The 25,537-nt window shown below is 52.1% G+C and overlaps 3 protein-coding genes across 5 annotated transcripts; 1 reads left to right on the top strand and 2 right to left on the bottom strand.

Moving 5' to 3' along the window:
* Nucleotides 1-839: 839 nt before the first annotated feature.
* Nucleotides 840-7,087, bottom strand: Dda1 (DET1 and DDB1 associated 1). Of its 3 annotated transcripts, none has more exons than XM_021627583.2 (5): nucleotides 6,944-7,087; nucleotides 3,694-3,774; nucleotides 3,565-3,616; nucleotides 2,117-2,178; nucleotides 840-1,446 (listed from the first exon to the last, which is right to left on the bottom strand). In XM_021627583.2, the coding sequence occupies exons 1-5, from the start codon at nucleotides 6,944-6,946 to the stop codon at nucleotides 1,336-1,338; spliced, it is 309 nt and encodes a 102-aa protein (XP_021483258.1). In that variant the 5' UTR covers nucleotides 6,947-7,087; the 3' UTR covers nucleotides 840-1,335. The 3 variants fall into 3 exon arrangements, with proteins under 3 accessions (XP_021483258.1, XP_060238018.1, XP_060238019.1); XM_060382035.1 differs by having other exon boundaries at nucleotides 3,694-3,770; nucleotides 6,944-7,086; XM_060382036.1 differs by lacking the exon at nucleotides 3,694-3,774 and having other exon boundaries at nucleotides 6,944-7,043.
* Nucleotides 7,088-9,845: 2,758 nt separating this feature from the next.
* Nucleotides 9,846-10,715, bottom strand: Mrpl34 (mitochondrial ribosomal protein L34). The gene is made up of 2 exons (XM_021627584.2): nucleotides 10,553-10,715; nucleotides 9,846-10,377 (listed from the first exon to the last, which is right to left on the bottom strand). The coding sequence occupies exons 1-2, from the start codon at nucleotides 10,615-10,617 to the stop codon at nucleotides 10,164-10,166; spliced, it is 279 nt and encodes a 92-aa protein (XP_021483259.1). The 5' UTR covers nucleotides 10,618-10,715; the 3' UTR covers nucleotides 9,846-10,163.
* Nucleotides 10,716-11,911: 1,196 nt separating this feature from the next.
* On the top strand, nucleotides 11,912-18,455 carry Abhd8 (abhydrolase domain containing 8). Its single transcript, XM_021627591.2, has 5 exons — nucleotides 11,912-12,110; nucleotides 13,561-14,284; nucleotides 16,258-16,428; nucleotides 16,552-16,768; nucleotides 17,812-18,455. The coding sequence occupies exons 1-5, from the start codon at nucleotides 12,101-12,103 to the stop codon at nucleotides 17,998-18,000; spliced, it is 1,311 nt and encodes a 436-aa protein (XP_021483266.1). The 5' UTR covers nucleotides 11,912-12,100; the 3' UTR covers nucleotides 18,001-18,455.
* The last annotated feature ends 7,082 nt before the right edge of the window (nucleotides 18,456-25,537 follow it).

Here is a 25,537-nt window from a genome sequence, read left to right on the forward strand (position 1 = left end):
GAGGCCTCAGGCGGGCCCACGGAACCCCTCAGCATGACCGCCTCCGGTCTGGGTCCAGATGCTCTCGCACATGGAACCCCATATCCCATGGGGTATGGGGATGGTGCACCCCCTGGGGTGCCTGGGACAGAGGGTCTGCAAGAGAGCAGCCCACTGCACCCCAGGTCAGAGGTGCCAAGCCTGGTACCTGGGGCCCCAGGTGGCTCTGGCAGCATACTGGCGACCCAGCAAAGGCAGTTTGGGAAGGCAGCTGGAATTCACATGGAGGCCCAGGAGTGGCAGCCTGTCGGAAAGGGCTCAGGGAACAACTATCGGAAGTGGTGTGCGGTGCTCAGGCCAGCACATAATGGTTCCTAGGGCATGGTCACTGGTGCTTGCTTGAGGCTGAGGTGCTCCCCAGTAAGTAGGGCCACAGCTGGGTAACAGCCCCGGGGTATGTGGACACCTTTGGCCCTGACCACAGGCATGGGCCAGCCTGTGTGCAGGACCCTCAGAACCCCATACCTGCCGTGTGTACCATGCTACAGATGTGGGTACATAGCTATTATGTCTATAGATAGTTCCCTCCTACCACACAACAGTATGCCCAGTGTTTCCTGGTGAAAGGCTACCACACACAGAAGAGCTGGTGCAAGAGCCCCCGGTGGCCAGCTAGATACTGGTGCCCGTGCCTAGTAGGCCTTGCACATGATGCCAGTGCCAGGCAGCTGTCAGTTAGCCCTGCGCCCTGTCCTGGGCTCAGTCTCCCAGGGGACCCGACCCCAAGGACCTCTGGGCAGGGGTTGGTTTCTGCAGCTCTCAGTGGCTCCGGACGAGGTGTGCGGAGCAAAGACGCCGGATGGAGTAGGAAAGATCCTTTTATTGGGGTGGATGTGGAGCATGGGCTAGTCCATGATAATTTGACTTAAGAGAAAGATTCAAAAGGGCCAGCTCTCTCCTGCCCTGGCATGGGCTCTGCGCGAGGCCTGGGCACTGGCTGGACCCGGGAGTCCCAAGACCCTGCCAGGCCTGTGGGTGGAAAGGAGTGAGAAGGCCGCTAGGTGTGTTGGGGACCAGCCCGCCTTGGGCTCTGGACCCTGGTGTGGTCTCGCTGGCGGGTGGCTGGGTTGGGGCACCACTGTGCTTTAAAATGCATCTACTGACACCCTGTGGCTGGGCCTGATGTCCCTTTAACCAATGCTTGACACGAGTTACAGCATAAATAAAAACTCAAGGAAAATAAATACATGGGTCCTATGAGGTTGGAGGGCGCAGGCTGGGTGTAGGAGGCGGGCTGCGCTTACACACGCGGGCGGGAGCGGACAGAGCTGACAGACGCGGGGCGCTGCATCGGGCCTAGGTGTCCTCGGGCATGTCTGGGCTGTCGGTCCGGGCCACCTTGCGTGGTGGCGCTGAGCTCTCGCCTTCCGCCTCCACCTGCTCTTGGTCTCTCTTCTTTGCGGCGTTCTGAAGGTGGAGGTGGGGAGAGTCGCCAGGGTGAGGACAATGCCAGGGCAGCAAAGGTATGGTGTCTCCTCCCCCTTTTGAGACAGCATCTCTACATAGCTCCTATGTAGACCAGGCTGGCCTCAAACTCACAGGACGAGGGCCTCCTGCTTGCCTCCAGGGTGAGTGAGCACGCCCGCCCAGAACCCTTTCTCAAAGGCTGGAGGAGCGTCTACCTGGGGACACCCTGTGAGGTACCGACAGGCTGGGTGGGTGTGTTTTTGTGCTATGGTGACACAGGCCTATAACCTACCACTTGGGAGTCAAAGGCAGGAGGGTCACTGTTAAGTAATGAGGCCACCCCAGGCTCACAGTGAGATCTGTCTCAAAAAGTTCATGTACCTCAGGCGGTCCATAACACTGTCTCTCAGCTCTGAATGCTGGGATGACAGGCATTGTTTTTGTCATGCACACATTTCACCAGTGCAATAAAAAGCCCAAACCAGACACTTGGCTTTGGCGACTGGGTGCTGGTTGTGCAGTGCAGAGTGTCCCCGACTCATTCTCAGTCTCCTAAGCACTAGGAACCCAGGAGCATGCCCACTTCTACCCAGTCCCGATCACCTGAGGGGCTCCTACGCAACCCTCAAGGTCCCACTCAAATACCACGAGCCTCTGGTGAGAGCCTTGCCTTTTTGTCCCATTGCTGGTGCAGGTACCGCAGGAGGATGTTTGTCTTTTCTGTCACAATGACTGAGAAGCAAAGAGAGAGAGAGTGAGAAAGACGGAGGCGCTCTGACCTCCACCTCCGCATCCTGGCCTGCCTCATTTTTCGGTGGCTCAAACTTAGCAACCGTACTCAGAAGTGTCAGAAGACTCCCATTTCCCTTAGGAGCAGACATTCCCTGCTGCCCTGGGGACAGTGGCGAGGATGCAGCTGAGGTTCCAGGCCACAGGCCACACGCTGCTGAGGTCCCCCGTTTCCTCCTGTTCTCCCCGGGCTCACCTGAGGCCACGAGGCAGAAGCATGGTGAGACAGAAGCATGGTGAGGCCACAGTGAGAGCTGCCCTGGGGACACCCGGCAGAGACCCGCGCTAATCATGAGCCTTGTCCCATTCCCGGGACAGATTGGTTTTGTTGTTAAGGAGTTATCTGAAGTGTGTGTGTGTGTGTGTGTGTGGCGCTGGCTGCCCCGGAGCTGGTGCTGGAGCGTGGGCCTGCGTGCCGGGCTGCAGCAGTGCTACCCGAAAACACGTGGCCCTTGCTGTGCTGCATGGACACACACTGGCCAAAGGACAACCGCAGGACTCGGTTCTCTCCTCCTCCACATGGGTTCAGGGACTGAATCCAGTTCTCAGGGCTAGTGGCCGGCATCCTTGCCTGCTGACCTCAGATTTTTTGTTTTTTGAGGTAGGGTCTCACTATGTAGCTCTGGCCATCCTGGAACTTGCTCTGGAGACCAGGCTGGCCTCAAACTCATGTATGCACCACCACCGCCCAGCTTCCAGATTCTTTCTTGGTGGTTAAACCAGGAGGCCCTTGTTCTCCTATGCCACAGGCTCTGTCTCCAATATCATGGCCCACAGGCCCAGGAGGGTCACGGCCTTCAACACTTTCACAGCCACAGTCCTTGGCTTGTGGTCTTTATGAGCATGTGTGTGGCTGCACACATGCCTCGGCCTATATGTGGAGGCCCAAGATGAACCTCGGGTACTAGTCCTCACATTGGCATTGTTTGATGGGATCTCTTGAGACTGCCTAGCAGGGGTGGACTCTAATTACTGACCCCTGCCGAGGCACCCAGCTTTCACACGAGTTCCAGGGAACTAAACTTAGGTTTAAACTTGTGATCTTCCTGCCTCAGCACAGGGCGGTGTGCTTGCCCTGCCTGGTGTATGCGTGGCTGGGGAGGAAGCTCTCAGCTCGGCCATGGCTTATGCTCTTGATCACAAGAGCAAGGAGAGCAGGATAGCCTGGGGCAAACTCAGGCCCCTCAGGGCCACACCAGAGCAAACGACCGACCCCTGCTTCCAGTCACAGTGGCTGCTGTCCCAAGATCAATGTGCTTGTCCCCAGAGTCACTCCTGCCCCTCCATATGTCCTTCCTGGCTACAGAGGGCAAAGCCCGCAGTACTCACTCTGCTCTGACGGGTACTCGCGGGTCGGCAGGTACACTGAGGGACGGCGGTTCTGTGGACGGGGAGTGGTGGGTTAGCTGGCAACCCTCACCCTCAGGACAGTGACACCACCCCCAGCTCCACACTCACCGAGGCCTTGCACACAGAGTCCGCGTGGAACCTGCTGAAGTTACTCTTGTTGTAGACGGGCAAGCCTTTCAGAAAGTCTGCCTGGAGACAGGGGCGGGTGGTGAGGCCTCCGATGCAGCCCCAGGACATACCTGGCTGCCACCGACCCTGTGCTCTAGTGCCACACAGAGGCATGGGGCTCTCCTGTGATCGGGCCATGTGGTGGAGAGTACTGTGTTGTGGGCACAGAGGACGAGATGCTTAAGTCTGTTTCCTCCTCCCACCATGTGGGTCCCATTGCCAGGCACAGCTATCATCTCACCAGCCCTGGGAGCTGCTTCAAGCTACACTTCCACTGGGCATAAGAGTGAACGAATGCCTGCCATCCCAACACCCATGACACTAAGGCAGGGAGGGAATTACTACAAGTTCAAAACCTGCCTGGGCTACAGAGTCATACCCTATCTCAAAACAGAAAAAGCAATAATGAAACTGGAAGTGGGGTGAGTGGTGGTGGCACATGCCTTCAGTCCCAGCACTTGGGAGACAGAGGAGTTTTGAGGCCAGCCTGATCTACAGAGCGAGTTCCATGAAAGTTAGGGCTACACAGAGAAGCCTTGTCTCAGGGGTTGGGAAAGCAGTAACTATAGGATATTTCAGAAAGGGGCCCGGGACCCGTCCACCATCCCAGCCTCAGTTGGCGTTGGGACAGGGGCCAGAGAGTTTGTCAGTTTGAGGGCTGCCTGGCCATCATCACAAGGCAACCAGCCCCACTTCTGGGGAGTCCTCAGTCTGGCTTGGGAGGATGCCTCACATCACACACAGGGAGCGGACTGCTGTGGCAAGGGTCCCCTAACTCAGTCTTGAGTCCAGTTAGCTCAGAGAGGTGACCAGAATGTTTCTTCACTTTCCATGTCTGGGGAGGGCAGCAAACGACAGTGCACAGTCTGTGGCTACTGGTGTGCCCTGCCCTGGGGCATGCAGCTGTGTGTGGTCATGAGCCTGCCAGGGAGCAGTGGAGGCACCACTCTCCAGACTAGCACAGGCCCCCATGACTGCTTCCCGGTGATATTCCTGAGGCCCAGGCCTGGGTCTCTGGGCGTCTTTTGTGAAGCACAGGTGCCTGCGCCTGTGGCCACCCCACTCTGCTGGCCTGCAATGTAGCCAGGCAGCCCCAGTGTCCCTCCTTTCAGATTTGTGACCTCCCACTCTGGGGCCAGCTCAATGTCTCAGGAGCTACTCCGGACCACCACAGGGCGCAGGCTCCAGAGTCCCTCCCCCATGCCCCCAGGGCTCCCTGGACATAGCACTGCTCTACCTGAGGCGTGGGCGTAGGCCTTCAGAGCAGGAGCCATGGTGCCTGGGGCATCAGCCCTGAGGGTGCTGTGTGTGGCTGTGTAGCAGAGGCCAGGCTAGTCCGGAACCCAGGGGAGTTTCCCTGGGGCAGCCATGCAAAAGGGACCCTGCCCTGCTTATGCCCCCCCCCCCGCAACTGTTACCCCAGCACTCAGGAGGTGGAGGCAAGAGGACTGGGAGATCAAAGCTAGCCAATCTCAACTGCTCCCTACCAGTGATGGCCAATATGACTTCTCTGATTTGTCACACAGTCTGCCACCACTTTCTGCATCTGGGACACACCCTCCAACTTTTCCATTATCTCAAAGCACTTGCCTGAGCTGTTCCCATACAGCAGAAAATGTTTGTGTCTGAGCACAGCTTACACTTCACAGACTCCCGCCTCCCTAAGGCCTCAGGCTGGGACCTGACATCTCAGAGAGGACCCCCCCTTCCCCATACCACATACAGCCTGCTGCTGGCCAAGTGACCTGGGTTTGACCTCCCGGCTAGGCTGAATGGCCTGTGCATCGCCATCCCAGAGACCCATCACCAAATATAGATCAGAGAGTCTGCCAAGACAGTTTAGGTAAAACCTGGGGACAGAGGCCCCAGGCCAGGCATGAACGTGTACCTATCTATACTTCTAAAAGAAGGCAGAACCTCTTCCTGTCAGCTACACTGGCAGCCAAGGCCTCAGTACATAGAAACCATCTCCCTCAGGGGCCTTCAGGGTCAAGGGAGGTGGAGGTGCAGATGGTGCAAAGGCCCTGGAACAGCAGGAACTTGGGAGCCAGAGGTAGTGAAAACAAGGCCAGTGTGGCTTGCAGAGGGAAGGGCTGAGGGGATGAGGTCACAAAGGACAGCAATGTCCCCTGAATGGAAGTAAGAAGACTCACCACATGGAGCCCCAAGGATGCTTTATGTTAGAAAGCATACAAATGACTGATGTTTTTGAAAAGCTAATACTAGGTGTATTAAAGATGGCCAAAAGACTGGAATGGGAAGGGATAGGAAAGCAGCTAGCCAGGAGCAGGGTGGGTAGCACGGGGAGACTTTCGGTGTGGGAATGATGCTACAGAGGTGAATCGGGGACCCTAGAGACATGCTTGTTTCCTTCCAGGAATTCTTCTGTGTGGGTCACTACCTAATCTCCAGGGTGTGGGCTGGGCTCTGGGCTCCTACCTGCCCAACCCTGAGATGTGGCCACCCACCTCAGGTCACAGATGGGGAGCCCCAATCACAAAGAACCACCGGGACCAGACCCCGGGGCCGGTTATGAGCTCCCATCTGGTCACAGGGATCACCTCTCTTGAAGATTGGGGGGACAGCGAAGGGCGGATGTCCCCAAGCACATCTGTGGACGTGCTAGCCCCCATCGATGCCTCATCCTAAGGGATGGGCACCCCATTTTGCAAACAGGGAGACGAAGCTGTTTCCTCCTTAGGGACGAGTATGGGCTCAAGATGGAGAGAGGTGGGGACCTGGGGAACGGGTCTGGCGCGATGTCGCACCTCCTTCGGCAACAAAGCCCTGCATGTCACAATGTCAAGTCCCCTCCCTACGAAGTGCCCAGACCCACACCTCAAGGGCCGGGAACCCGACGAGCAGCGTCGTGGAACAGCCCGGAGCGGGGGTCTCGAGGGACCCCACCCCACTCCAAGCGATTTCCGGGAGAGGGAGACAAGAGACAGTCGCGACCCGGAAATGAATGAGTTGTCAGGGCCTGGAAGCCTACCTAGGGTCAGGGGTCGCAGTAAGAGCCGTGGGGTCGATAGGCAGCCCGCGGAGAGGTCTGGGGAGGGATTGGAGGTCACAGGTCAACGGGAGGGGCGGGCCCGGGGCTAAAGGGGGGCTGGGTGGGGCCTCCGGGGAGACAGCGGGGGCCCCGCGCCGCCAAGCTGGGCGGAAAAGGAGGCCGTCCGGCCGCGCTCACCATCGTCCGCGTCCTCCGCCGCCCGGGCCGCCGCCGCCGCCGCAGCCTTCCTCCCAGTCGCCGCCGCACAGCCACTTCCAGCCGCCGCACAGCTCACGCCGATGGCGACAGCGCCGCGCGTCATTGGCCCGCGTGGTGGCCCCGCCCTCCACGGCGGCCGCGCACGACGCGCCCCCATTGGCCAGCTCGTGCTCGCCGGAGTTGCCATTGGTCTCCGTACCTCCGCCTTCGTTGTAGAGTTCGGTTGCCGGATCAAACCCTGCCCGGGACTTGGGATGCAAAGATTTGCCATCCGGGAGTGGGCGGGGGCTGCGCGCGAAGCCTCCTGGGAGTTGTAGTTCACAGCTCGCCCTCGATCTGGCAGGACTCCGCTTGTTTTGGGGTTGGCCCTTTTCTAAGACGTCCCTGAAAGGGTCCACCGTGATGCATGATGCGTTCACCTAACTCCGGCATCTCCCGTCGGGTTTCATCCTACCGTTCATTTTTTTTTTAGGTCTCATAGTACATGCTGACTTTAAATATGCAGCAATCCTTCTGCCTCAGCTTCCCAAATTACTGGGGTAGCAGGCGTAAAGACTTTGTTGTTTTACGTAGAGCTAATATAACCATATTACAAAAATACAGTCAGGCGGTGGTAGTTCAGGCCTCTAATTCCAGCATTTAGGAGGCAGAGGCAGGAGGATCTGTGAGTTCGAGGACAGCCTGGTCTACAAGAGTAAGTTCCAGGATAGTCAGGGCTACACAAGGAAAGCCTGTTTGGAAAAAAACAACAAACAAAAACAGTTTGAGAATGGGAGGGGTTCCAACCCAAGTTTCTAGAGTTGTTATATACAAATTTCAAAATTACCTGTGTGTTGTGTGTGTGTTTGTACCAGTCCTCATGTAAACAGGACAACTTTTGGGAGACCGTTCCATCCTGTGGGCTCCAGGGATCAAGCTCAGATCATCAGGTGTGGTAACAAGGACTTTTTCTAGCTGACCAGTCTCCTAGCTGCATGTTTTTGAAACAGGCCATATGTGGAACTCACTGTGTGCTTAGGATGTAGCGCTCAGCCATGACACATGTACACACCCGACTCACACTCGACTTTTCTTTTTCTTTCTTTTTTGAGATAGTATTTCTCTGTGTGGGTTTTGGCTGTACTGCAACTTGCTTTGTAGACCAGGCTGGACTCCATCTTGAACATGGAGATCGGCCTGCCTCTGCCTCCAGAGTGCTGGGATTAAAAGTGTGCACCATCACTGCCCAAACTTGAATTTTTGTATGTGGTTTCTGCACTAGCTACTTGTATTTACTTGGAACTGACAGCTCACACTGTATTAAACAAAACTTGTGTGATGTGTGTGTGGAGGCAGGGCTAGACCTGGGAGTCTTCCTCCATGGCTCTCTGCCTTACTTACTGACCTATTTATTAGATTTTATTGTATGCATGAATGTGTGGAGGGCAGAGGACAACTCTATGGATTGTGTCCACGCTATCCACCTTCATGAGTTCTAGGATCAGCTCAGGTCACCAGCTTTGACCAGCAAGTGCCTTTACCTGCTGAGCCAAATCACTGGTCCTTGTAAATAGGATCTCTTGCAGCCTTGCTATGTAGCCGAGCGTGATCTTGCTCTGATCTTCTTGCCTCAAGACTCAAGAGTTTCATGTATGCAGGGTTTATGGGGTGCTGGGAACAGAGCTCAGGGCCTTTCGATGCTAGACAACCATTTTACCTATAGAGCTAAAGCTCCTTTCATTTATATTTCACTGATCCAGGAATTTGATCATTTTGGCTAGCCTGTTTGGATCTGTCCACCACTGATCTCCAGGGCCACAGACTTGTGTCGAGGGGGTACAGGGATATGTAAACTCAGGTCATCAAGCTTGCCCCACAAATAATTTTCTCAATATTTCTGTAGTAGATAATTATGTCAACTTGACACAAGCTAGAGTCATCACAGAGGAGAGTCTCAATTAAGAAAATCCTTCCCTAAGACTGGGCTGTAGGCAAGCTTGTGAGACATTTTCATTTCTTTCTTTTCTTTCCCCCTCTCTTTTTGAAACAGGGTTTTCCTGGGTAGACCAGGCTAACCTTGAACTCTCAAGTGCTGGGATTAAAGGTATGTGCCACCACTGCCCAGTTAGACATTTAGTGATTGTTGCAGAGGGCCCAGCCCCATAGAAGGTGCTGTCATCCCTGAGTTCTATAAGAAAGCAGGCTGAGCAAGCCATGGGAGCGAGCCAGTAAATGACGCCCTTCCATAGCCTCTGCAGCAGCTCCTGCCTCCAGGTTCTGTCTGACATTCTTAGCGTTTAAGCTCTTTTTTTTTTTTTTTTAAGATTTATTTATTTATATGTATACAATGTTCTATCTGCATGCATGCCTGTGCACCAGAAAGGAGCACCAGAGCTTACTATAGATGGCTGTGAGCCACCGCGTGGCTGCTGGGAATATGAACTCAGGACCTCTGGAAGAGCAGCCAGTGCTCTTACCCTCTGAGCCATCTCTTCAGTCCCCTGTTTGACATTCTTAAGACATGGACTGTGGGCTGAGACAGAATAAATTTTTTTCTCCTCCATTAGCGGCTTTTGGTAGAAACCAAACTAAGCCACAAGAAAAATGCATAAAAGATACAAGTAAGTCAATCTAAAATTTAAAAATATCAGACTGGTCTTGAACTTGCAGTGTGAGGATGGCCTTGAACTGACTCTCTTCCCCCTCTCGAACTCTCTCGGGGATAACCGGCATGCAGCGTCAGATCTTCCTCTGGGTCTGGTTCCAACACCTGCTGTAGTTTTTCAGTGGTCCAAGGCTTTAGTCCTACCTCAGGGGTCCAAATTCCTGATTCCTCTGGCTTCCCATCTATGTGGGTAGTTGCCCTAACCCAATCCCTCTTGAATACATACATACATACATATGTAGCCCCCAAACGCGAATATTTATTAGTGATCCAGTAATACTTCAGAATGGCTGGAAATGTTGGGATGGTGGCGATGTTTTAATGAGCCCATCTTGCAAAGATGCCTTCAAAAATATTCACAGAAACGGATGAGCTATCGCAGGAAGGGGCGCCACCGCTGCTGTGGTCAGTGAGCAACTCTGGACAGGAGACACGGGGACCCGGAGGCTCTGCAAGTTCTGAATACGAAGAGATAGGTCCCCACTTTCAACTCGCCCCAACTTCTCTTCTGGCGTCTGAGACTATTCCCGCGGGCGCCCTGCGGCGTTGCACTCCTCAGTGGCTCAGAGACTTGCGACCCTTCAGCATGCGGCGGAGGATGACCTGCACGCCGGCCGGGGTGCTCAGCCGGCGGACCCAGCCATGCTTGTGCTTGCGCTTGATATTGCTCGGCTGATACTCGTTTCCGCGCGCGCGGCCACGGGCCTGCTGCAGGGACGTGAGGCCCCAGAAGTCCGGGAGCCCCATCCAGGCCCTGGATTGGAGATACCTGTGGGACCAGAGAAACGGTGAAATCTCAGAATGGACGCTCTGAGAAACGTTTGTAAAGTGCAGGACTACCAAACAGCCTTTACGCAAAACATACATATTTACATAAGCGCGAGTGGTAGTCTGGAGGCCACCCTTGTTCCCAGTCTGGAGCACGCCACCTCTTGAGCACTCACCTGCCACCAAACAAGGTCACTGATCTGCAAGTGTAGCACCCAAAGCACCGGGACAGGAAAGCCATGATAAGTGGCCCGTCACTCTGTCCCGATCACCACCAATTCCTACACCGTGGGCTCCGCGACAATCCCTTCTGGGAAATGTAGTTCCATGTATTGCAGCGGAGCACTCCGGGAGCTGTAGTTTCACGCCTGCGCACGACGACGAACTGAGCTGTCTTGTCTTCTGTGGAGTGTAGTTTTCCGAATTGACCAGCAGGGGGCCAGCGAGTGTAGACTTCTCAACCTGGGCTTGCGGAAGACATTTTGTCCTGGTGTTCTGGGAGTTGTAGTTCTTTGCCTCGGGCACTGGTAAAGGGCGCCCTATAGTGGCGGCGACGCCTCTGGCTGCAGCCAGGGGAAGTGGCTGCTGGCTTTTTCAGCTGTCCTTTTTGGAGACGGGCAGCTGGCACGCAGCCGGCTGGCGGCTTTTCCAGGACCGCAGCCGAGGCTTCTCCTCCTGGCGGGCAGCCCGGATGTCCTTGGCTCTTCGCAGTCTGGAAAACTCATGCGTTGTGAATTTGCCCTGGCTAGATTAATCCCTCAGGCTGGCTCGGAAGAATTTTCTCCCCGCAGCTCAGAGCTGGACTCTTCCTGCTCACACACCCTCCATGGGCTCCGCATTGCTCTTAGAAAGATGCCCAGATAGGCGTGACAGAAGCCACGCGAAGCCGTTCACACGAGCATCTTTGAAGTTCATGGTCCCTACCCACCCTCTAAAACGGCCACTTGCGCCTACAAATAACAGGGACAACGCGTTACTGTGTATAGAAGGGATGGCTGCCAGTATCCCGGCTGCACCCTTGAGCCTCGAGCCTCTGAACGAACAGCCCTCGGAAGGCCAGGGTGGGAGTGTGGGCTCGTTGGTTCCCCGCTCTTCTGGGGCAGTTAGGATGCAATTCCCATTCGTTAGCTCCCCAGCTTCAACACGCATTCTCAGGATTCAGGAATGACACAGCCTCTGGTCAGCCCAATGCCTTGACTTTTTTTTTTTGTCTCAGTTTCCCTACCTAAAAGAGTAGAGATTTGGGGATCTGTAGAACGGAAAGGTCAGCGGAGAGAGGGCTCACGGCCCTGCGGGAGGAGGACGCTGGCTGGGGAGACCCCGTCCCAGCTGAGCACACAGCCCACGGAGGGCCCCCGCTTCCCGTCTTTACCCAAGCGCCCGTCCATCCCTCCCCTAGGTCCCAAGCCTTTCGCAGGGGCGGGGCTGCTGCCCGCAGCCCGCGCTCATCCTGGAAGCACAGCCTCTGGTTGGGCGGTTATCTAGGCCAGGTCGGCTCGCGGCGGCAATAGGCCGACACGCCCGCCCATCGGACCGAGGCCCCGCCCGCGCTGGGTGGGACCTACGGGCCAGTTTGCTGCGCCGCTGCAGGATGCCCCTGCGCTGACTGCCCGCGGCCCGCGCCTGCCCGCGCTAATGCGGCCGACCCGGCACCACCATGTAAGGGGCACCTGCAGGTGGATGCTGGCTTCTCCGCCCGGGACCCCTGCCCCCAGGGCCCCTCGATGACCTCAGGTGAGCTGGATCTGTTCCGAGAGGAGCCACCAGGCTGCCAGGCCTCCACTTGGGGCGTGGGGGAAGGAGGGTAACTGCCAAGCTACGCATTCGCGCTGCTAGGATGCTGCAGAACACCAGTGGCCTTGACCCCACCGCAGGGACGCCAGGGAGAAGCCGGTCGGGCTCTGGGAAGCAAGACTGGCCATGCGCTTTAGAGAGGCCTCCGCAGTCGGGGTTCCAGGGCTCTAGAGGTGGGGTGCACGGCCTGCAATTAGAGCCACCAGGAGCAAGGTATCAGTGAGCATCATTTCAGCGGTGCCCGGGCCGTGAAGGAAAAATAAAGCTAGTCCCATCCCCATGCCTCAGATAATGGGGTGCACTACGCCGGTATCCCCTGGAGTTATGTAACCGCCTGTAGTTGTCATGGACACGGGGGAGGGGTGGTCAAGGGAACCGGTGGAGGCCCAGAGGTCCCCAGTCAGGTTCTGCCTTCATCCTCCTGGCTGCCACTAAGGTTGTGTGGCCGCCGCTCAGAACACAGGGTACCTGGGTGCTGTCGCCTTCATCGGTCTCTTCTCTGTGACTCAGCTCTAGCTCCCTCCCTCCTGGACCTGGGACAGGATACAACCTGAGTCCCAGTGGCCAAGTCCTTCCCTGGCATCTTTGTTTGTCAGATTCACAGCAGGAGGCTTGAGCTGGGAACTTTGACCTTTAGGTCAAGAGCCCGGCTCCGTAGTCTGTCCTCTCAGCGCCCAGGCAGGGGCCGGGGCGCAAGGTTGAGGCCGTCCTGGGCTACAGAATCCAACCTTGCAGTGATGGTGGTTCATCCTAGTCATTCAAGCCCTGACAGGCAGGAGGATTGCGAAGAGTGAGACCAGTGGGGGACCCAGGACTGCAGAATGAGATCTTATTTCAAAAAACAAAAACAAACCAAGGCCATTGTGGTGATGCACGCCCGTCACCCGACACTTGGGAGGTAGAGGTAGGAGACTTTTTGGGAGTTTGAGGTTCTTCTGGGCTTTAGAAACACCTACCTGCCAAGCCTGCTACAACCCCCAGAGGTGGAAGCCAGGACGGGGTCAGCCTGGGCAGCACAGGGATTTCCAAAGCCAGCCTGGGCAAAGTGAGATCCTTTCTCAGAACCAAGCGGGCAAACCCACGTGCATGCCTGCTTGTATAAATCCGTGTGTGAAAGGAAGAATGACGGCGTGTGTGCTCGCATGCACAAGTGAATGGAATGCACGGGTGAAGGCACGGATTTGTGAATAAGTGAATGAGGGGCTTAGCTGGATGAGCACTTGCTTTAACGTCCTCTCACTCCGGAAGGTCGCCACGATCTATCCGGTACTGCACCAAGAGAGGTTGTCCACTGGGGTGGCAGGGAGCCTGGAAGAGGCATCCAGGTCCTGCTTGCCCGGTACAGGAGCGGAGCCACTAACTCTCAGCTGGCCACTATCCCTCCCTCCAGGACACACCATGCTGACCGGGGTGACGGATGGTTTCCTCTGCTGCCTGCTGGGGATGCCCCCCAACGCTGTGCGGCCGCTGGAGAGCGTCGAGTCCAGCGATGGCTACACCTTCGTGGAGGTCAAGCCAGGCCGGGTGCTGCGAGTGAGGCACGCTGGCCCTGCGCCGAACCCCGAACCTCTGCCGCCTCCTGAAGACCCTCCTGGGGTCAAGACCGGCCTCGTGCGCTGCCAGCGCCGCATCACGGTGTACCGTAACGGGAGGCTGGTGGTGGAGAACCTGGGCCGAGCACCTCGGGCTGACCTACAAGGCCGCAGTGGCTCCGGGGACCCACCCGCTGCGCTGGAGGTGGAGCTGGCCGAGCCCGCAGGGGATGATGCCCGGGTCACCCCCGGCGGCGGGCGGCGGCGGCGCCCCCGGCGTCCTAAGAGGACCATCCACATCGACTGCGAACAGCGCATCACCAGCTGCAAGGGCGCGCAGGCTGACGTGGTGCTGTTCTTCATCCACGGCGTGGGCGGCTCTCTGGCCATCTGGAAGGAGCAGTTGGACTTTTTTGTGCGACTGGGCTATGAGGTGGTGGCACCTGACCTGGCAGGTCACGGAGCCAGCTCTGCACCGCAGGTGGCAGCTGCTTACACCTTTTATGCACTGGCAGAGGATATGCGCGCCATCTTCACGCGCTATGCCAAGAAGCGCAACGTGCTCATTGGCCACTCTTACGGGTAAGAGCAGGAGTGGGCTGCTCAAGAACCATTTCCTTCCCCTTGCGGGTAGGTTGAGACACGGCCTCCTGTAGTCCAGGCTAGCCTCAAAATCTAGGTAGCTAAGGCTAATTTTGAATGGTCCTCCATTCAAAGGATTAGAATAATCCTTATTCCATTAGAATCTTTATTCTAATTCTTATTCCAAGGATTAGAATAAAAGGCTTCTATGCCACCCCACCCAACTTCCTACTTTGCAAAATGTGATCGGGCTAGAAGAGTGGCTCAGAGGGTGCCGCCCTATGTAGACGTGAGGGGCTGTTGGCAGCTTGACACTGAGGCTCTGACCTAGCAAAGAAAGTGTGGGGCAGCTGTGTGGCGGTCGTCCTCACAGGCAGGAGGCTGACTAAAGGACAGCTAGCAACTTGAGGCCAGCCTTGGCTGCAAAGCCTTTTCCAACCCAGGGCCACACATACATAGTAAAAACCTATGTTTCAAAAAACTCCAAAGAGGCTGGGCATGGTCCTTATCCCAGAACTTCCGAGACCAAGGCAGGAGGGAGGATTGCCGTGAATTCAAGACCAGCGAGGGCTACAGGTAAGATTTTGTCTCATAAATAAATAAATAGTGCTGGAAGCCATGCACCAGACTCCACCTGCCATCAGCAAAGAGGACGTGTTCATGTCCCTAAACATTTAAAAAGTATTTTTGCTTTTGTTTTTATTTTTGAGACAGGGTCATTATACATAGCCCTGGCTGTCCTGGAACTCACCATGTAGACCAGGCTGGCCTCAAATTCATAGTCTGCCTATGCTTCCAAGTTCTGTTTGGCCTAAAAATATTTTAAAGCTGGGCATGGTGAGTCATGCCTATAATGTCAGCATTTTGGAGCCTGTAGGACCATTCATTGCTATGGACTCAAGCCTGTTCTGAGGTATACGCAGCCTGTCTCCAAAATGTATATTTTTTACAAACATGTAATAATTGCCCACACATATGGGTTACTGTGGGACAGCATTACATATTGTGTGTGTGTGTGTGTGTGTGTGTGTGTGCTGTGGTCTAATGGCTGGGCCAATTCCTGCTTCCAGTCCCTTCTATCCGGAGCCTTCAAGCTATTAACCAGCCTGACACAGTGATGTAGGTAAGCACTTGACCCCAGGTGTTCAAGGTCAGTTTGACCCTGGGAGGTCAAGTTCAGCTTGGGCAACAGAGACTTGATGTCTTAACATTAACAAAAATAAGAGCCACATGGGGTGGGACATACCTGTATATCCAGTGTTCCAGGGACTGGGGCAGGAGGATTGCTATGAAGTCCATGTCAGCCTGGGCTATACAGTAAGGCAGTTTCAAAAAGGGGGAGGGGGCTAGATAGTTCTCTGCAAGTTACTTGGTGCTCTCTCCTGCAAGGGTAGTAGAGGTGAGCTCCCCGCCCCCACATCTGCCCATGACCATCCTGTCTTCAGATGCTGGGTGGGAAGTACCCCTAGTGTAGAACCACAGGGGGATTCCAGAATCCAGCTGCAACCAGAAAGGCTAACACTCTCCTAAGTACTGTTTGAAAGGTGTGGCCTCCTGAAAGTCAGTGTCCCTGGGAGGTGGTGCCCATCTGGGAATTCTAGGCCAGCTTGGTGTACACAGTAATTCCCAAGCCAATGAAAGCAACAGAGTGAGACCATGTCTCAAACAAGGAGTACTGCAAAGCTTACAGAGGGTGCACTTGAGGGAGCAGGAGATAGAGGCCCTCTTGCCTTTGCTGAGGTCTTGCCTCAGAAGCGAAGGGCCAAGCCTGCAGCTCAGCAGATGGTGCAGGGGCCCAGCATGCAGAGAGCCCTGGCCTCCATCCCCAGCACTGCACACCTGGTGTGGAGGAGACCCCATCTGTCAGCCAATTGGGTGTCCAGGCAGGGAGGTGGTCCCAGAGGGCCTGCCTAGTGAGGGAGTGAAGTGCTATCAGCATCCTTCTGACTTAGGTTCTCCCATCCTTGTCCCAGTGTTTCCTTCTGTACTTTCCTGGCCCATGAGTATCCAGATCTTGTGCACAAAGTGATCATGATCAATGGTGGAGGCCCCACAGCGCTGGAGCCCAGCCTCTGCTCCATCTTCACCATGCCCACGTGTGTCCTGCACTGCCTGTCGCCCTGCCTGGCCTGGAGTTTCCTCAAGTGAGAGCCCTGCCCCTGGGGTCTGGGCAGGGGAGGGGTGGCAGCGGGTTCCTGATCTGTAGGGGCTGGCTCTGGGCTTTGGCCCCTCATGGTCGTGCTCGAAGGATGTCTTTGCATCCCCAGAGCTGGCTTTGCCCATCAAGGGGCCAAAGAGAAGCAGCTGCTAAAGGAGGGCAACGCGTTCAATGTGTCCTCCTTCGTGCTGCGGGCCATGATGAGCGGCCAGTACTGGCCCGAAGGCGACGAGGTCTACCACGCGGAGCTGACGGTGCCTGTGCTGCTGGTGCATGGCATGCACGACAAGTTTGTGCCGGTGGAGGAGGACCAACGCATGGCTGAGGTAGGACCTACACCGAGAACACGACGGTCCTGCCCTCCTCCCTCAACAGAACCTGGGACGTGGTCCGCTCCTTGGCGTGGCCTGACCATGGCTTAGGAGTGGTGTGTGATCCCCAGACTCCCGGATGGGGTGGATTATGAGTAGGTTTGGCCTGACTTTCCAGAAAGGTGCGGTGGAGGTGGGGGTGGAGGCGAGTGGGGGTGGACTTTCCAGGTGGGTGTGGCTTTCTGAAAGCTCTGGGAGGTCGAGGCCTCTGGGTGGCAGGCCTTAACAGAGGTATGGTTTCTGAGTGGCTGTGGCTTCCATCGGTTAAGACATCTGTGGCCTTTGGGAGGCCGGAGTGTGGCCTCTAGACAGCCGTGCTGGGATGGATGCTGGATGGGCATGGCCCTGGGTGGGCATGGTTTTGGAGTGGGTGTGACTCCTGCATGGAAGTGGTCATAGGCGGGTGCGGTCTCTACAGGAGGCCCCTGCTGATCCTCAAGGGAATCGGCTGTGCAAAAGGAGACTGTAGACAGCAGGGCTGCCCTGGCAGCCGCTCACAGGGCTGCTCTCAGGAGATTTCACAGGAGCTGGGTTGCAGGAGAGGCCAAGGAGTAAGTCCCTAACTAGGGATGTGGGTGCGGGCATTCATAGAGCAGAGGGCCTGCTTTTCGTAAGGCTGCTCAGGGTGAGTAGGGGTGAGGGATTGAAGGAGGACTCTCACCAAGGGTGGACTTGTCCTACAGGGGACAGGTAGAGATGTCTAGAAACATTTGTGAGCAGGGCAGGAGGGCAGAGCTTCCCTGGCATCTCCCCCTGGGGGTGTGCAAAGAAGCTGCCCAGCACCCTACAACACAGACTCTATCTCCATAGCTACGACCAAGTGTCAGCACTGGCAAGGTTGAGAAGTCTACTCCGGGTATACTCTAGGTGCTTAGTAGGTGTTGACTGAGGGAAGGAATAACTGTTGAGGTACCAGCAGGGTGACAGGCCATCCTGGCCATCCTCCTGGGTGGGGCTGGAGGGTGGACAGCCAAAGGGACCTCCTGGTATGCCCGCAGATCTTGCTGCTGGCCTTTCTCAAGCTCATCGAGGAAGGCAGCCATATGGTGATGCTGGAGTGTCCTGAGACTGTCAACACACTGCTGCACGAGTTCCTGCTGTGGGAGCCAGAACCCGAGGCCGAACCGAAGCTGCAGCCAGAGCCGCTGCAGTCAGAGCCGGCTCCAGCGGAGGTGGAGGAGAAGTGAGCTGCGACAGCCAGCCTCCTGGATTCCGAGTAGTTGAGGCTCCCTTAGACTCAGCATACGCTAGATGGGCGGGGCCTGGGTAGACCACGCCCCCAAGGCGGGCCAGAAACAGCCAGTGTTGGGGACTCAGTGTCCAGGGCAGCCACCCGAGTCCTCTTCACAGAGAGTATAGGGTGTGACTTTGTACAGAGCCCGCTCCCCGCCTCCCCGAGTCCCTGAAACTGCAGTGGGTGGCCTGCCACCCGGCTCCGTCTTCTCCGCTGTGCTCCACTCTGCGCCCACTGGGAAGCTCCAAGGCGAACACTGGGGAGGGGCTCCTATCCGGTCCAGGTAGACCCTGCTGCCCCGCCCTCATTGCTTGGGATGGGGAACTGAGCACCCAAGGAGGGAGGGGCCAGAGCCACAAATCCCCGCACATGGCAACTTGCAACTCAATAAAAAAGTGACAATCCAAACTGGCCTCCAATTCGTGATCCTCCTGTGTCAGTATCGTGAGGATTGAGATGATCGTCAAGAAGTACTGTTTCTGTCTGTGTCTCTCTGTCTGTCTCTCTCTCTTACTCCTTTCGTCCCTCTTTCTCTCCTTCCTTCCCTCTCTCTATTCTTGCTTTCCCAGGATGATCAGACCTGTTGATATTGGGGAATGTTTTCTTTTGTTGCTGAAACAGGGTTTCTCTGTATAGCCCTGTCTGTCTGGGAACTCACTGTATAGACCAGGCTGGCCTTGAACATGGAGATTTACCTGCCTCTGGTGGAATTAAAGGTGCCACCACCAGCTGGCCAGACAGTGGAATGTTCTAGAATTTTCTTCACCCTCAGCCTGAGAGAGGGATGCACTCAGTCATGAACACACACAGAAACATGCTCACAGCAAGACTGTCTCTGGACCCACCAGCAGATAAGAAAGGCATGGAGATTATTATTTATAAAAGCCTAGGTACTACAGCTGGGCACATTCTCAGCTATTCTAACCCAGCACACACACATGCAAAGATAGCTCCCAAATGAGACAGAGACCTATAGATTAATATAACAATCCTCAGAGCACTAGAGCTGGACAGATGATGGATCTAGTCTAACCCTTTATACTAGTCTTGCTGTTTCCCAGCACACACCTCAAATTATTTGGCATGTTGGTCCCCTCTGGATTGTTTCTGCTCCATCAGGTCAGTCCTCATGGTCATGAACTTTCTCTCCCTTTTCTTTCTTTTCTACCTCATGTTCTTCAACAGGAGATAGAAATCCTGATGCCAGTCCTCTCTTATCCAGCTATAGGTTCCCCAGCTTCTGTATTAACCAATCAGATAATTGGGGAGCAGTGTTTACACAACATTGACCAATGATCAAGACAGTGCCAGTGATTCAGAGCTAAGTGGAGAAGAACACAGAGCACTGTTTCTGGCTAAGCAGAATAGAGCACAGAGCAGTGTTTCCAAGTAGAGAGGAGAACAACAGAGCATTGTTTCTGAGATAAGTAGAGAAGAGCACAGAGGAGTATTTCTGAGCTAAGTAGACAAAAGCACAGAGCATGTTTTTGAGCAAAGTAGAGAGTAGCACAGGGCAGTGTTACCCAGCTAAGTGGCGAATAGCATAAAGCAGTGTTACTGAGGTAGAGAAGAGCACAGAGCAGTGTTTCTGAGCTAAGTAGAATATATCACTGAACTAAATAGAGAAGAGCACAGAGCTGTGGTCCCAAGGTAAGTAGACAAGAGAACAGAACTGTGGGTCTGGACTAAGTAGAGAAGAGCACAGAGCAGTGCTTCTAAGATATGTAGAGAAGAGCACAGGGGAGTGTGACCAGGATAAGTGGAGAAGAGGACAGAGCAGTGTTAAGGAGCTAAGTGGATAACAGCACAGAGCAGTGGTTCCAAGCTATATAGAGAAGAGCACAAAGCAGTGTGTCTGGGCTAAGTAGAGAAGAGTACAGAGGAGTGTTTCTGAGCTCATAATCCTAACCCTAAACTTAACATAATCCTAACCCTAACACTAATCCTAACCCAAATACTAACTCTAAGATGAACCTGTACCCTAACCACACCCTAAACCCAACCCAAACCCGACCCTGAACTTTAACCCTAACCCTAAACCAACCCTCACCCTAACCCTAACCCTGAACCAAAACACAAACCCTAACCCTAACCATAACCCTGACACTAAACCTAACCTTAACCCTAACATAACTGTTACCCTTAACCTAACCCAAACCTTAACCCTGATGCTAACCCTAACCATCACCCTATCCCTAACCTGAAACTGAACCCTAACACTAACCCTAACACTAGTGATAACTTAACCCTAACCTTAACTGGAACCTGAACCCTAACTCTAACCCGAACCAAACCTGAACCCAAACCTGAACTCTAACCTTAACCCTAACCCTAATTGGAACCCAAACTCTTAACCCTAACACTAACATTAAACCTAACCCTAAACCAAACCCTAAGCCTAAACCTAATCCAAACCCTAACCCTAAAACTAACTCTAACACTAACTGGAAACATAACTCTAACCCTAACCTTAACCCTAACCTGAACCCTAACCCTTACACTAACCCTAACACTAACCCAAATCCTAACATGAAACCTAACACTAAGCCTAACCCTAACTCAAACTGGAACCCTAAACCTATCCAGAAACCTAACCCTAAACATAACCCTTTCCCTAAACCTAGCCTTAGCCCTAACCCTAACCCTAACCATGGTGGTGGACCTGGCCCTAGCCCTAGCCTTAACCCTAACCCTAACCTTAGCCCTAGCCCTAGCCCTAGCCTTAGCCCTAGCCCTAATGGTAACCCTAACCCTAGCTCTAGCCTAAACCTAGCAGTAGCCATAGACCAAGCCCTAACTATAACCCTAACCCTAACCTTAGCCTTAGCCTATGTCCAAGCCCTAGGATTAACTCTAACCTAAACCCTAACCCTAACCCTGGCTCTAGCTCAAACCTAGCCCTAGTCCTAACCCTAACCCTAACCTTAGCCTTAGCCCTAACCCTAGCCCTAGCCCTAGTTCTCTCCCTAGAACTAGCCTTAGATCTAAAAGTAACCCTTATCCTAACCCTAACCCTGGCCCTAACCCTAACCCTAACCCTGGCCCTAGCACTATCCCTAGTCATAGCCCTAGCCATAACCTACCGCTAAACCTAACCCTTACCCTAGCCATATTCTTAGCTCTAGCCCTAGCTCTGGCCATAACCATAGCCCTAGCCCTAGATGTAGTGCTAAACCTAACCCTCACCTTCACCCTCATCCTAACCCTAGCCCTAGCCCTAACCCTAGCCCTAGGCCTAGCCATAACTCTAACCCTAACCCTAACTCTAAACCGAACCTTAGCCCTAACCCTAACCCTAGCCCTAACCCAAGCCCAAACCCTATCCCTAGCAGTAACACTAAACCTACCACTAACCATAACAAAAGAACTAGACCTGCCCCTAACCCTAACCCTAGCCTTAGTCCAAACCCTAGGCCTAGCCATGTCCCTAGGCCTAGCCCTAGCCTAAACCCTAACCATAGCCGTGGCCCTATTTCAAGAACTAGCCCTAATCGTAACCCTAACCTTAACCCTAACCAAAACACTAGCCCTAGATATAGCCCTTTCCCTAGCCCTAATCCTAATCATAACCTTAACCCTAACCTTAAACCTAACCTTCTAACCCTAACCTTAACCCTGGACCTGGCCCTACACCCTAGTCATAGACCTATCTTTAACCCTAACCCTAAACATAGCCATAACAGTAGCCCTAGTCCTAACCTTATCCCTAATCCTAAACCTAGAACTAGCCAGATCCCTAGGGTTAGCCCTAACTCTAACCCTAACCCTAACCCAAATCTAAATCCTAACCCTAACCCCAGCACAACCCTAAACCTACCCCTAACTGTAACCCTAACCCTAGCACAAATCTAATCCTAACTCTAGCACAACCCTAATCTTAACACTAACCCTAACCACAGCAACACCCTAAACCTAACAATAACCCTAATCCTAATCTTAACCCTAGCAAAACCCAAACCCTAACTCTAACCTAACCCTAATCCTAACCCTAACCCTCACCTTATCCGTAGCACAACCCTAACCCTAAACCTAACTCTAACCCTAACTGTAGCACAACACTAACCCTAACCCTAGCAAAACCCTAACCGTAACCCTAACCCTAACCTTAGCACAACCCTAACCCTAACCCTAAGCCTAACCCTATCCCTAAGCCTAGCACAACCCTAACCCTAACAAAACCCTAATATTAGCACATCCCTAACCCTCACCCTACCAAAACCATAACCCTAAACCTAATGCTAATCCTAACCCTAACCGTAGCACAACCTTAACCCTAACACTAATCCTAGCACAATCGTAACCCTAATCCTAGCAAAACCCTAACTCTAACAACAACCATAGCACAACCCTAACTCTAGCCCTAGCCTTAACCCTAACTCTAACAGTAGCACAACCCTTACCCTCACCCTAACCCTAACCCTAGCACAACCCTAACCCTAACCCTAGGAAAACCCTAACCCTGACCCTAGGAAAACCCTAACCCTAATACTAACCATAACCCCAATCCTAGTACAACCATAACCCTAACCCTTTCCCTGACACTAACCCTAGTACTACCCTAACGCTTATCCTAACCCTATCACTATCACTAACACTAACACTAACACAGTATTGTTTCTGAATTAAGATGAGAATACAGCAGAATGATATCAGACAACATAGAGAAAAGCACATAAACATGTTTCCAAGGTAAGAAAAGAAACGCAAAGAACAGTGATGTGAACTAAGTACAGAAAAACACATAGCACTGTTTCTGAAGTAAGTTGAGAAGAATACAGAACAATGATATCAGGCAACATAGAGAAAACACATAAACATGTTTACAAGATAAGAACAGAAACACAAAGAACAGCATTATTACCTAAGTACAGAAAAACATATTTCTGAACTGAGTTCAGAAGAATAAAGCAAAATACACAAGACCACATGAACATGTTTCCAAGGTAAGAACAGAAACACAAAGAACAGCTTTGTGAACCAAGTACAGAAAAACACATAGTAGTGTTTCTGAATTGAGTTCAGAAGAAAAAAGGAAATTGATATCTAGCAAAGTACACAAGACCACATGAACATGTTTCCAAGGTAAGAACAGAAAAGGGAAGAACAGCATTGTGAACTAAGTACATGAAAACACATAGCAGTATTTCTGAACTAAGTTAAGAAGAATAAAGAACAATGATATCAGGCATCATAGAGAAAAGCACAGAACGGTGTTTCTAAGATAAGTACTGAGTACAGAAGGATACAGAAAAGTGCTAGCTAGTAAAGTACACAAGAGTGGATAGACATGTTTCCAGTGTAAGAACAGAAACACAAAGAACAGCATTGTGAACTAAGTACAGAAGAACACATAGCAGTGTTTCTGAACTGAGTTCAGAGGAAAAAATAAAAGCGATATCTAACATAGTAGAGTGCAGAAACATGCTTTCAAGGTAAGAACAAAAACGCAAAGAACAGCTATGTAAACTAAGTACAGAAAAACACATAGCAGTGTTTCTGAACTATGTTGAGTAGAAAACAGAAAAGTGATATCTAGCAAAGTACACAAGAGGGCATAAGGATGTTTTCATGGTAAAAACAGAAATACAAATAACAATGATGTGAAATAAGTACAGAAAAACACATAGGTGTGTTTCTGAACTGAGTTCAGAAGAAAACAGAAAAGTGATCTAGCATAGTAGAGAAGAGTGCATAAAGATGTTTTCCATGGTAAGAACAGAAACGCAAAGAACAGCATTGTGAACTAAGTACAAAAAACACATAGCACTGTTTCTGAAGTAAGTTGAGAAGAATACAGAACAATGATATCAGGCAACATAGAGAAAACACATAACCGTGTTTACAAGATAAGAACAGAAACGCAAAGAATAGCATTGTTACCTAAGTACAGAAAAACACATAGTAGCGTTTCTGAAAAAAGAAAAGTGATATCTAGCAAAGTACACAAGACCGCATGAATGTGTTTCCAAGGTAAGAACAGAAACGCAAAGAACAGCTTTGTGAACTAAGTATAGAGAAACACATAGCCATGTTTCTGAACTAAGTTGAAAAGAAAACAAAAAGTGATATCTAGCATAGAATAGAAGAGGGCAGAAACCTGTTTTCATGGTAAGAACAGAAACACACAGAACAGCGTTGTGAACTAAGAACAGAAAAACACATACCAGTGTTTCTGAACTAAGTTGAGAAGAAAACAAAAAAGTAGTATCTACCAATATAGAAGAGCGCATAAACGTGTTTTCAAGGAAAGAACAGAAACACAAAGAATAGCAATGTGAACTAAGTACAAAAAAGCACATAACAGTATTTTTGAACTGAGTTCAGAAGAAAAAAATAAAAGTGATATCTAGCATAGTAGAGACAGCGCATAAACATGTTTTCAAGGTAAGAACAAAAAGTCAAAGAACAGTGATATGACCCAAAATACATAGCAGTGTTTCTGAACTAAGCTGAGAAAACAGAAAAGTGCTATCTAACAAAGTAGAGAGGAGCACAAAAAAGTGTTTCACAGATAAGATCAGAAACACAAAGAACAGCATTGTGAACCAAGTACAGAAGAACACATAGCAGCATTTCTGAACTAACCCTAACCTGAACACAACCCTATCCCTACCCCTACCTCTAACCCTAACCCTAACCCTAAAACAACCTTAATCCTAATCCAAACCCGAACCATAACCCTAATGCTAACTCAAACCCTAACCCTAGCCCTAACACATAGCAGTGTTTCTGAAAAAAGTTGAGGAGAAAACAGACAAGTGAAATCTAACAAAATACAGAAGAGCCCACAAACCTGTTTCTAAGATAAGAACAGAAAGGCAAACAACAGCTTTGTGAACAAACTGTAGAGGAAACCATAGCAGCATTTCTGAACTATCCCTAACCTTAACCTTAATACAACCCTATCCCTAACCCCAACCATAACACAACCCTAACCCTAACCCTAACACAACCCTAACCCTAACTCTAACCTTAACATATAGCAGTGTTGAGCACAAAAAAGTGTTGTCAAGATAGGAAGTGAAGTCCAAAAACAGTATTTTGAACTAAGTACAGAAGAACACATAGCAATGTTTCTGACCTAAGTTGAGAAGAAAAATATCTCACAAAGTAGGGAAGAGCACAAAAACGTGTTTCCAGGATAAACAGAAATGCATAAAATAACGTTCTAAGTGCAGAAGAACACAGAGCAGCGTTTCTGAACTAAGTTGAGAAGAAAACAGAAAAATTATATCTCACAATTAGGGAAGAATACAAAAACGTGTTTCCAAGATAAACAGAAATGCATAGAACAACGTTCTGACTAAGTACTGAAAAACACATAGCAGTATTTCTGAACTAAGTTGAGAAGAAAACAGAAGTGATATCTAGCAAAGTACAGAAGAGCACATAAACGTATTTCCAAGATTAGAACAAAAAGACAAAGAACAGCATTATGAACTAAGTACAGAAAAGCACATAGCAGTGCTTCTGAACTAAGTTGAGAATAA

The sequence above is a fragment of the Meriones unguiculatus genome, chromosome 4, assembly GCF_030254825.1.
Source record: "Meriones unguiculatus strain TT.TT164.6M chromosome 4, Bangor_MerUng_6.1, whole genome shotgun sequence".
NCBI lineage: Eukaryota > Metazoa > Chordata > Mammalia > Rodentia > Muridae > Meriones > Meriones unguiculatus.

Coding starts and splice junctions, on each gene's coding strand:
- Dda1 (XM_060382035.1), bottom strand. CDS start 7,067: ATGACGCGCGGCGCTGTCGCCATCGGCGTGAGCTGTGCGGCGGCTGGA. Junction 3,771..6,943: donor GGCGGAGGACGCGGACGATG/GTGAGCGCGGCC, acceptor GTCTCCAGGCAG/ACTTTCTGAAAGGCTTGCCC. Junction 2,179..3,564: donor CGAGTACCCGTCAGAGCAGA/GTGAGTACTGCG, acceptor TTTGCTTCTCAG/TCATTGTGACAGAAAAGACA.
- Mrpl34 (XM_021627584.2), bottom strand. CDS start 10,617: ATGGCTTTCCTGTCCCGGTGCTTTGGGTGCTACACTTGCAGATCAGTG. Junction 10,378..10,552: donor GTGACCTTGTTTGGTGGCAG/GTGAGTGCTCAA, acceptor CTGGTCCCACAG/GTATCTCCAATCCAGGGCCT.
- Abhd8 (XM_021627591.2), top strand. Junction 16,429..16,551: donor CTGGCCTGGAGTTTCCTCAA/GTGAGAGCCCTG, acceptor TTGCATCCCCAG/AGCTGGCTTTGCCCATCAAG. Junction 16,769..17,811: donor AGGACCAACGCATGGCTGAG/GTAGGACCTACA, acceptor GTATGCCCGCAG/ATCTTGCTGCTGGCCTTTCT.